Source organism: Patella vulgata, chromosome 8, assembly GCF_932274485.2.
Source record: "Patella vulgata chromosome 8, xgPatVulg1.2, whole genome shotgun sequence".
Lineage (NCBI taxonomy): Eukaryota > Metazoa > Mollusca > Gastropoda > Patellidae > Patella > Patella vulgata.
Window position 1 is genome coordinate 54501297 of NC_065886.2, and position 11289 is coordinate 54512585.

The 11289-nt window shown below is 34.0% G+C and overlaps 2 protein-coding genes across 2 annotated transcripts in view; one reads left to right on the plus strand and one right to left on the minus strand.

Moving 5' to 3' along the window:
- LOC126829949 (cilia- and flagella-associated protein 44) overlaps positions 1 to 6185 on the minus strand; it is a 35575-nt gene extending 29390 nt beyond the window's left edge. Inside the window, exons 1-2 of the mRNA XM_056102732.1 lie at positions 6099 to 6185; positions 442 to 1500 (exon numbers count right to left, since the gene is read on the minus strand). Coding sequence (XP_055958707.1) covers positions 442 to 1500; positions 6099 to 6147 — 1108 coding nt within the window. The 5' untranslated portion in view covers positions 6148 to 6185. The remainder of the gene's footprint in view (positions 1 to 441; positions 1501 to 6098) is intronic.
- Positions 6186 to 6373: 188 nt separating this feature from the next.
- Positions 6374 to 8020, plus strand: LOC126829948 (nuclear migration protein nudC). The gene has a single exon (XM_050560147.2). It carries the CDS (start codon positions 6728 to 6730, stop codon positions 7724 to 7726), a length of 999 nt encoding a protein of 332 aa, XP_050416104.2. The 5' UTR covers positions 6374 to 6727; the 3' UTR covers positions 7727 to 8020.
- The last annotated feature ends 3269 nt before the right edge of the window (positions 8021 to 11289 follow it).

Below are 11289 nucleotides of genomic sequence, written 5' to 3' on the forward strand. Positions count from 1 at the left end.
ACGAGGTAATGATTTATCAACATCATCAGTTCTATATTTCAAGAGTAGTCCCTGATATATTTGTATGAATAAAACTGGTTAATTCCAAAACAAAAAACTTTCAGTTTCCATGTTAGACAGGCCTCATAAGTCCAAAGTTTTCACACTATTTAAGTGACTGGATAACTGTGTCTGTAGAGAAATACTTAACGATATAAACCACAACATTTAAGGCATTTCATGTACTTGAATCCATGTGAAATATGGGACCGTACAAAAGGAAAATCATAGTATGAAAAAACCTTTATGAATAAAGGCAGCGAGGCTATTTTGACTATTTGTCTAAGAGACAAAGTAGATCAACAGAAACAAGTGTAAACATGAAATGACCATAATTTAATAATAATAGTAGATTTTTAAAGAAAAGGAAATTATTCTTAAAAAAACAAAAACCCAACCAACCTGCACCATCTTCATCACCAGTTTCACCTTCAACCAATTCTTTTTCTTCATCACCTTCTTCACCTTCAACCAATTCTTTTTCTTCATCACCTTCTTCACCGTTGGCTGTCTTTTCATTTTCTTTATCCTCTTGTCCCTGTTCATCTGTAACAACCTTGTCTGTTGATTGTTCAACTTGAGCAGGTTGTTCATCAGTTGCTTGTTCAGATTCTGCTTTTTCTGCCTCCGAAGCAGGTTTAGTGTCGTCTTTCTGTTCATCAGCACCAGTTGCAAGATTTTCTGATGTTTCTTTTTCTTGACTAGCATCAGCTGGTTTGTCCTCTTTTGTTTCTTCATTCTCAGTGTTAGATGAAGGCTTCTCTTCAACAGCATCTGCTGGAGACTTCTCCACTGTTTCTTGTTGTTCATCAGCAACAGATGTGGGTTTATCAACTGGTGTATCAGCTGGTTTGTCCTCTTTTGTTTCTTCATTCTCAGTGTTAGATGAAGGCTTCTCTTCAACAGCATCTGCTGGAGACTTCTCCACTGTTTCTGGTTGTTCATCAGCAACAGATGTGGGTTTATCAACTGGTGTATCAATTGGGTTTTCTTGTTGAGCTGTATCAGTTGAAGGTTCAATGTTTGCTCCTCCTTCTTGTTGCAGTTCCTCAGGTGAGAGTTTTTCTTGTTCAGATTTCTCCTGCTCCTCAGAAGTTGATGGTTTCTCTGTCGTTTCAGACTGTTCTTCAGCTGTTTTATCTAAATCTTGAGTTACATTTGGTTCCTGCATGTTCCCCTGTACTTGTGTGTCATCTGAATCTTGTGTAGGCTGAGAACTTTCATCTAGTTTGGTTTTGGGGTCAGCAGTTTCTGAGTTTTGGGGTTCTTCTTCAGCATTAGGTTCAGAAGCTTCAGCTGCAGGCAAAACATTTTCCATCTCAGGTTTTGAGGAATCTTGATCTCCTGAAGGAATGTCTGTTAGTGGAACATCAACAGCTTCTTCAACAATTGTAGCAGGTTCTACTGGAGTTTGTTCTGAAAGTTCTGTTTTCTCATCTTCAGTTTTTACATCCTCAACATCTGGTTAAAAGAAAATAAAAAAAAACTTGATGAATTTAACATAATTGGATGGAAATAAAAGCTAGTATGTCTTATCCTCTACAGAATTAGGCGAATTTATGACAAACATAAGCTAATTTCTTTTCTTATGGTTAAGTGTGCAGATGACGATAATTCTCAAATAAAACATACATTTTAATCAAAAGCTCAAATGCTCACAGTTTAAAAATAGCAATGTGAAGGCTTTAACTAATATATGTGATTGTGAATCTAACACTATTAAATGCACAACTTCATGCTTTTTGAGGTAAATATTGTTCTATTTAAACTAAATCCCAAAAGAAATAGATGACACATATTAATTAATAGCACATTTATTTTTTTTCAAAAGTATCAAGCAATCAAACTGATTATTAACTATACAATACACTAAGTTTCATCACTCTCTATCAGATTGAATCAAAGTTATCTTGTCCCAAAGCAATGAAATTGCTTAAGTCTGCTTAGCTTTAGCGGGAAATGTTAACAAGACATTCACCTAATGAACATCTATATCAAGTTTAAATATTCTATCTCAGTTAAAAACAGAGTTGTTATGTTCCAAAGTCTCAACCAATCAAATTGCTTATCACTGCTTAGCCTAAGCAGAAAATGTTCATCTTTGAACTCCATCAAGGCATTCTAGCTCAATTAGAAGGAGAGTTATTGTGTCCCAAAAAGTGTGATGGGCAGACAGACAAACAGACAGACCCATTTTAATAGTCCCCTGATTTCTTCGACAAAAATACAAAAAAGAATGGAATATCATCAGTGCAGAAAAACAACAAGTGAATTGTGTTTTACAAATCAAGTTAAAACCAGGTTTACTGTCAGTATCAACTGTGGGAATTCATGTTAAAAGTGCTATCAAAACATAAAATAACTCAAATATATGTAAATCATCCAACATTATTCTCATCTAAAATAATCTAAATACATCTAACTCATCCAACATTATTATTATATATAAAGTTTTTGGTACATTAAACAGATTCTAAAATCGTCAACCACCTGTATGCATCTATAAATAAACATTTAAATTTACAGGTAAGATTAAATAAGCTTACGGCAAGTCTTAATTACGATATACAAATAGGAAAGGGAGATAAGTACATGTAGAATCTGTAATACAAAATATAGAATTATATAAAGTTTGAGATACATGTATTAAGCGTTATTAGATATTTAGCAAGGTCCATTAAATACCATTAAATTTATTGATTTACAAATTACAATTTTTTTTGTCAACCATTTGTATTGCTAACCAGTCGAGGTCTTGGGTTCACTCTCGATGTTGATAGAGAAAAATTCTCAAGGTTTTCTAGCATGGTTTGCCATGTCAGTGGTGTAGGAAGGCCTGGCATGGATGATTGTCTAATTGTTTGGATGTTACGAAAAAAAACCGAGGTCCAGTGTACACATTGGCGTGCACGTAAAAGATCCCTTGACAGTTGGAATTCGATATAAGAGTAGGCTGTAGTGCTGCTGTCTGGGCACAATTCCCCTCATAGCACAGTGTATGGTGGATGCTCGTCTTCATTAGCCCAGTTGGAGCAAAACAGTAGGACGTTAAACCCCCTTTTCACTGATGATAGATGCCAATGCCATCAGTATGCTACATGACACTAACTATTATCTAGCATTGTCAATTCCTTTCTACATGACACACTATGCTTTAAATGCATCAAAAATCATCCATTTCATGCAATTTTGGTGTCAAGACATACTAATTTTAAAAATCATTACAGAATATAGATCACATTATGCATTTCAATAAAAGTAATAAAAATGAGAGGAATGATTATTAAGTATTAATTCGCGATAGAAAGAAAACAAAGAATAAAGATTGTTATGGTTATTTAGTGCTGGAAAAAGATGTTAGCTGAGTTAGAAGTCAACTCGGACACAGAGTCAATTATTAATACCTTTAACTATGGTCAGACTATCTACAGAATCAAGTTTAGTAGATTGGTCAACAAGGGGACTGTCAGTTTGTCCATTAATAGGGTTAATATTTGTTTCGTCATCTTTGATGGTTTCTGCTGAATCTTTGTTTAACTCAGTTTTAGATGCTATATTTTCTTGTTCAGTGTCCTTCCCGACACTTTCTCCAGCTTCTTTACTCTCGTCCATCTCGGCTTTTATAGCCTCCTTCTTCTGTTCCTCTTCTTGTCTGATCTTGTACCGTCTTAACGCTTCTTCTTTTAAATGTTGAGCAGCTTCACCTAAATTTTTAGACTTCCTCTCCTTATTAGGAGGGTCTGATTGACCAGCACTGGTTTCTTGATTGGCTAGATTGTTAATAGAACTAATTATTGTTATCAGTATTATTAGTACCAGATAGCGAACCATTGTTAAAATCAAGTAAGCAGAATACAGGAAGAATTTCTCAAAATATTCTTAGAAAATTGAAATCAGTTGGTTTTTTTAATCAAAATATGTTTACAAATTTCAATGACAATTTTCTGATTTAGTATTATGATGGAATTTGCTCCGAAAAATTGAAAATGGAAGCCTTAGGGGCAAATCTGATTATAATACAGATCTATATTTCGTTTCGTTTTTTTATATTTTCGATGGCCTACACTACATGAAGATCTGACCAGTTATAGCGATAGGTCACGTCGGGGGTCAAAAGACTGACTTATGACCCTATGATGTCAGACATTTGATTAACCAATCAGCATTGATGTTACTAGTGGATTACCCACAGTTCCGTGCAAAACATGCCTAAAGCTCGCCGTAACAGACCGTTTCATTGGCTTATCCCTGACACCATTCAGAACACGAGTTAAATAACAACTCTTCCAGATCCAAGTGTAGTAAAGACAAGTAAAACAAAATTTTGAACTATAAAAACGAAACGAAATAGGATCTGTGTTTTAACCAGATTGCCTTAGGGGTTAAAAAATTAATCTCTGGATGAAAATAAAAGTAAAAAATATCCAAGTGTGGTACTGGTACCACAAACGATAATTCTTCCTGTAATTCTTTCTAAAGTAAGCACATCTAATCAAAATAACTTTAATATTTCTATTGTATTAAATTCTCTCTAAAACAAAGATCAACTAATTCTTTACTCAATTAATAAAAAAATGGTCAGAAATTAGGAAAAGATAATTTCAAAGTACTCAGAGATTTATCAAAGGGTTATTTTGAATATTGTATTATGATGATCAGTTTGATACTTGCTGAGAAATGTCAGCAAAATATCATCATATAGATTTCAAAAATGGCCACAGAACAAAAACTATGGATAATAATTTGATCTGATTGGCCTAAAATTAATATTTTCATGTCATGGTGAAAGTGATATCTATGATAATCTTTTCCTTAATAAAAAAAACTAGACGTTTGATTTTGTTCTGAAGTAAAAGTGTTGATTTCCTTTGGTAAAATGGCAATCTGTCCTCATTGAAATTCAACAGTCTATCACTCAGTATCATGCCAAAAATGACACTGTACTGTAGAATCGAACTATTGGGCCCTAAAATCTACAAGTTTTGTATCTATATTAATATCATGATTCATATCGCATATCCATCTATCTAAAAGGATGTCAGCTGTTTCGTAACCTGGCTGTTTCGTTACCCGGCTGTTTCGTACTTAGTTCATTATGAGCCGTTTCGTACCTTGGTTAATTTCAAGAGAACAGGAGAACTTTTACATGCACATGAGCCGTTTTGTACCTTCACTAATTTCAATTATTGTCAATAATCACAACTCATTGTCAATAATCGCAACTCACCCAGCAGAATGGGCTCTATAATCAATACCAGATTAAATATTTTTCAATCGCTTTTTAACCGCTTTAACCTTCGCCAATCAATTATCGTCAAGAATCACAACTCGCTCGACAGAATGGGTTCAGTAATCAACACCAGATTAAAAACAGCAAAAGGCAGGTAGCAGTGTTTGTTGTTTTTTTGGTCAATCGTCCAATCATTTATTTTCCTATATGTTTATTTCAACTTATTTTTAATTTATTTCAAAAACATACTTAAAAATGTATAAAAGTCTGTGTTGCAGCCATTTTCATAAAATTTGTGTTGCACTTGCAGTTGGATAATATTAAATCGTCATGTTTCACCTTTATATTTCAACAACGTGTAGGAAAAGGTACGAAACTGCCTGCACCCGAAGTATAGCGGCTAAGTTCTCAACATGTAATCGAGGGCGGATGATAGAATCAATAGAGGCGCCACATATTTATGTAGCAGTTGGATATTATTATTAAATCGTCATGTTTCACCTTTATTAACTTTAACTTTTTTTCAACAACGTGTAGGAAAAGGTACGAATCAATCTGAGGTACGAATAAACTAAGAACGAAACAGCTTTATTATGAGGCTAAATTAAAGAAATGTTAAACACTCACTCACTGACAGTAACACTAACAAAGTAACACTGTCACTCAGCCTCAGACTCTGTGCTGGGCTTGCCACGAGCGATCACAACCGCAAAAACAAGTTAGGGACTAGGACTAAGGATAACGCCACTGTAAATAATTCTAATGCAACAAAACACAGACTACACGAATTTATGAAGAACGTGTAAAGTACATTCAAAAGTATGCTTACCAGTCGGATCCATTTTCGGTGGAGAATCCCGTTTGTCTTTGTCCTCCATCTTTCAACAAATTAATGTTGTTATGGGTACGATAGCCGCGGTCAGCAGGAATATATTTTTATACGCCTTGTTCATTGGATGATCGAAGCTGTCAAGGGAGCTAATCCTGTATTTTATTTTAGAGTTATCCCAATGTTTACAAAACAAGGGTGGCGTGGCCACTTTATTTTTAATACGCCATGATCGGCCAATCAATCTCGTTTTCTAATTTATAAAACAAAAACAACTGAAGATTAAAACTGGTGATATATTGTATAAAATTAACATGTATGTACGAGTCAAGTATTAGTTATTTGAAGACATTTATAACCAATTATCCAATACCAGGCAGACGAGTCAACCAATAGTTGTGGACGACTTAACTATGTCTGAGTTTGTGTATGGGCGAGTTAACTAGCTTCCGGTCTGATTAATAGAACATTCTAAACATGTTTTTTTGACGCACACAACTACACAAAACGATTTTTGCTTTGGGTTATAGATATATTCTGCATGACAAAAACGTGTGTTGGAAATACTACCGTTGAAATAAATTACAGACTAAAGTTTGGAGTCAATAATTTGCTGAAAAAGTGTAATAATGGCTGAAGATAGGTTCGATGGCATGCTGCTTGGCATGGCAACTCAGTGTGAAAAGGGTGTTCAAGAGCTATTAGATGTGATCTTCAACTTTCTGGCCAGAAAAACAGATTTTTACACTGGAGCCGGTGAACAATCAGCTGAAGCTATGATAATGGAGAAATTTAGAAAGTATGAAAAACAGGCTTTGGAAAGTCAGAGGAAATTAAAAGCTGAAAGAGAAGCAGAAGATAGAAAGAGAAAAGAAAGAATAGCCAAGAAAAAAGCTGCTGAAGAAAAAGAAAGAAATGAAGTATCAGAATCTAAAGTTACAGAATTGACAGATGAAGAAGCAGAGAAATTACAAAAAGAAATAGATAGGGAAAAAGAAGCTGCTACAAATAACACAGAAAACATGAATACAGATAATAATGATGACAAGACAGAAAAAGAGGATGAAGACGAAACAGAAAAAGAGGATGAAGACGACAAAGGAAAAATAAAACCAAATTCTGGAAATGGAGCTGATTTACCAAATTATTCCTGGACGCAAACACTGGGAGAAGTTGAGATCAAGGTTCCATTTAAAGTCAAATTTCCAGTGAAAGCAAAAGATGTGATAGTAGAATTTTCTAAAAAGCATTTAAAAGTAGGATTAAAAGGTCATCCACCTATAATAGATGGCGAATGTTATAATAGTATTAAAATAGATGAATCAACATGGGTTATACAAGATAAAAAAGATTTACTCATTAATATTGAAAAGGTAAATCAGATGGAATGGTGGAGTAGAGTTGTTAAAACAGATCCAGAGATTAATACGAAGAAAGTCCAGCCAGAAAATTCCAAGTTATCAGATTTAGATGGTGAAACACGAGGTATGGTGGAAAAAATGATGTTTGATCAGAGACAGAAAGAAATGGGATTACCTACTTCAGATGATCAAAAAAAACAAGATGTCATGAGCAAGTTTATGAGTCAGCACCCAGAAATGGACTTCTCCAAATGTAAATTTAACTAAACAAATCCTAGTGTGATTCAGTATTTTATCAAAGAACAATATTTACATTATTAATTACTGCAATTCCAAAATCTCACGAGTTTCATTTTTTTTCATTCATGATCAGTACAAATCAGTATGTTCAGGACATTAAATAATTTGGAATAGTGCACTTTAGTGTTGACATTATTTAATCATTGTGTAGGCCTATACTTGTATTGTATTGTCAATATCACAAAGATGTATGCAGATGTGTTATTATGTTGATTTATTCTTATTCTCTGACTTATTTCATATTAAATTGTTTATGTTTTATACTGTCTTCAACCATTCAGAAACGAATGTATCCCTGCTGGATCGGCACTTATTAATTATATTAATGAATGAAATGAAATGGGGTATATTTTCCTATTTCTCTCCATGGGCTGAGTTAACGGCTTTAACTAGGGGTTGTTGTATGTCCACGTCACAACAGGATGTCAATATTTCATTCTATATCCTAACGACTAGGCATTGTTCTGGCCAGAACCTCGGTCCTGCATCGCTGACAAGGGGATACTGCGCCAGGAAATCCCGAGGAACTTTCTCTGCAAACACTGCAAGCAATCCCTGAGACCTTGTTAGAGATCCAGTTTGGCTCCCTAATTATGCTGAACTTGAAATGTTACCAACAGGCCTGGAAATAATGGTTTTAGATGTACCTGACAAAATGTCAGGCACTATGAAATTATTTCCATGCTTGTTTTATTACAATAATGAAAGGACTTGGTGTTAGTTCTATCAACCCAAAATTAGTGATATGCTACATATTCAAGGGTAATTAGTCAGAGAGCTGTTGGGGGTTGGATTGTGCGGGGCGGGGGGGGGGGGGGGTTGCCAAATTGTTTATAATGCTTAAGATCATAAGGTCCGTCATTGAGTCGAGTCATTCGATTCCCTGCTTGTTTGCATGTGACAAGGGAGTAGGGTTGTCTGTCCACATATCTCGTACGTATTCTCCGGGTCCTCCACTACTAACGAACCTGATGCACAAATGAATTATTGAAATAAAATTGAACAATGTTAAGTCCTGAAGTGACCTAGTTTATGCCAAGTGGGCTTTAAAACCTGATCTGTAATATCAAAAATCACCAGTATACATATTATTCATTAGTTGATCTTTAAAAAAAGTTTTTGTCTGTTCATCCTTGAGCATTTTCTCCAGGTCCTCTGGTTTCCTCCCACTGCTAAAGACTCCTACGTGCAAGCGAATTATTGAAATAAAATGACCGATTTTGTGTGGAATGGATGCTAAGCCCCATTTCTCTCTCTCTCTTTCCCCCCTCTCTCTCTTTTAAAAAAAGGTTTCAACTTTTGGAAACTGAAAATAATCAAAGAATGAAAAAGATAACAAAATGGTGAAACAAAGTTTTATTTTCTGCATCACATCATTCTGTAAAAAAACATAATGTCCTGCATACACTGACATAGTATTGCTTACAGCTAATGTATTTAGCTGATAGTCCGATAAAACATAAATTTATATTTCTAACAACATAAAAATATGACACCTAATTGACCAAATAAAAGACATTAAAACAAAAGTGGGGGTGAGGGTAGAATAGAATATGTCGAACCTCTGTATAGGTGTTTACTGGTTTCAATGTAAAATTAAAATCTAAATATCAATCCAGCTTCGACATCGATTAAAATTAAAAAGAGAACCCACCAAGATTATAGGTGGGGCTGGTTTGCTTTGACTATTTCCATTTTATAGCGTCTGAAAATGATGCCAAATTGATATTTCTCTTGGAGATCCGACTTTCATAATCCTGTAGTTTGCAAGGGATTAAACACCTGTCGAATGACAACCAGAGAAAATGACCGGAGCTACTGGGACGGAACTAAACCTCTTTAATATAGGTCCAAATAAAATATTCAATTGTGTTTATCTTTCAGAAGAACACTTGATCGGAGATAGTCTAGTTAGCACATATGATGTGGATTGTGAGTTAATTAGGGCTGCAGATTTCGTCAAGTTCTTGAGATGTAAATAGGGCTAACCCTTACCCACATATGACGTCATTTGTGCTAGACCATCTTTGATCTAGCATTCTCCGTTCTTTTAGTTAGTAAAGGGACAACACTAAATCGGAGATGGTCTATCACATGTGATGTCATAGGTGGGTTACGGCTGCCGATTTCGTCAATTTCTCGAGATGTAAACAAGACTAGCACTAACCCTTACCATAATCCTTACCCACATATGACATCATTTGTGCTAGACCATCTTTGATCTAGCGTTCTCCGTTCTTTCAATTAGTGATGGGATAAGGTCTATATCTTTAAAGTGTTTTTAAAAAGATTTAACAAAGACAGATTATCATCTAACAAACTGAACAAATAAAATCCAGTGAAATAAACCATTTAATTTTTGACCCACATCAATGAGGTAGTGACATTTTCAATTAAAACAATTCCCTACGGCTAAAATGAATTAAGTAGCTAGAAAGGCCTAAAATGATTGTTTATTATGAATGTAAACCCGTTTATTGCAGGCCTTTTTTCTGGCTTCAGATGTTACTGAAATTATTATTTAAACATTTATCAACATGACAAGCCTATAATCAACTTGGATGGCTCCATTTTTAAATAACAATAGGACATTAAACCCCATTTCATTTCATTTCATTTTCTATTTTAAGTAGATTATAAAACAGCCGCCCTTTACGACTTTACAATAAAAAAAATAATCGAGACATAGTCTGGATTGTTCAAGTACTGTTGCCACGATAATAAACAATCTACGCTACATCTTGTTAAAACTTTAAACACTCTTAACTTCACACAGAATAAAGTAATTTGACTGAAATTTTCAATATATTCATTTTTTATTACCTTTTTTCGATCGTTTAGCTCTTCTTCTAATTCTTACATAATTTATCTTCAAGAAAGTTTTAGAGAATTTTAAAGTGAACTATTGAAGCCTTAATTATATACAAACAAATTCCTGCACAAAAAGGTGCATTCGTTAACAAGTGTAAAATATACAAATAAAAGAACAATTGTTCTATATATACAAACAATTTCTAAGGTAAACTATACCAGATAATACAAATATCTTGTATTAAGAAACTGATCATAAATAAGCTGGGTTTTATGCTGGGTAAAATAAGGATCTTTGATAATTTTAACATATATATACTATTGCATTTAGCCATTTATATAAAATATTATACATTTTTATGCTGGTTTAAATAACGATCTATGATAATTTGAATAAAACTGTATTTAGCTATTAATAAAATATTATGAGTTTTTATGCTGGTTTAAATAACGATCTAATTTCAATATAAATGTTAAATACTACTGTATCTATGAATTATTGGGATGAATTGATATTAAAGTTGGTTTTCAAGCTGGTTTAATAAATAATGTAACATATTTGATATTTAGAAATGCGTCCATAAAGCAAGACAAAAACAACATTGTTCTAGAAAAAAAACAGGTATCCCCAATATCTTTTAGTGAATAGAATTAGTAAATTTGTGGTTAAAGACACTTTCAATCCTTTATCCTTATTGTGTTTACCTGTCGCATGCCCA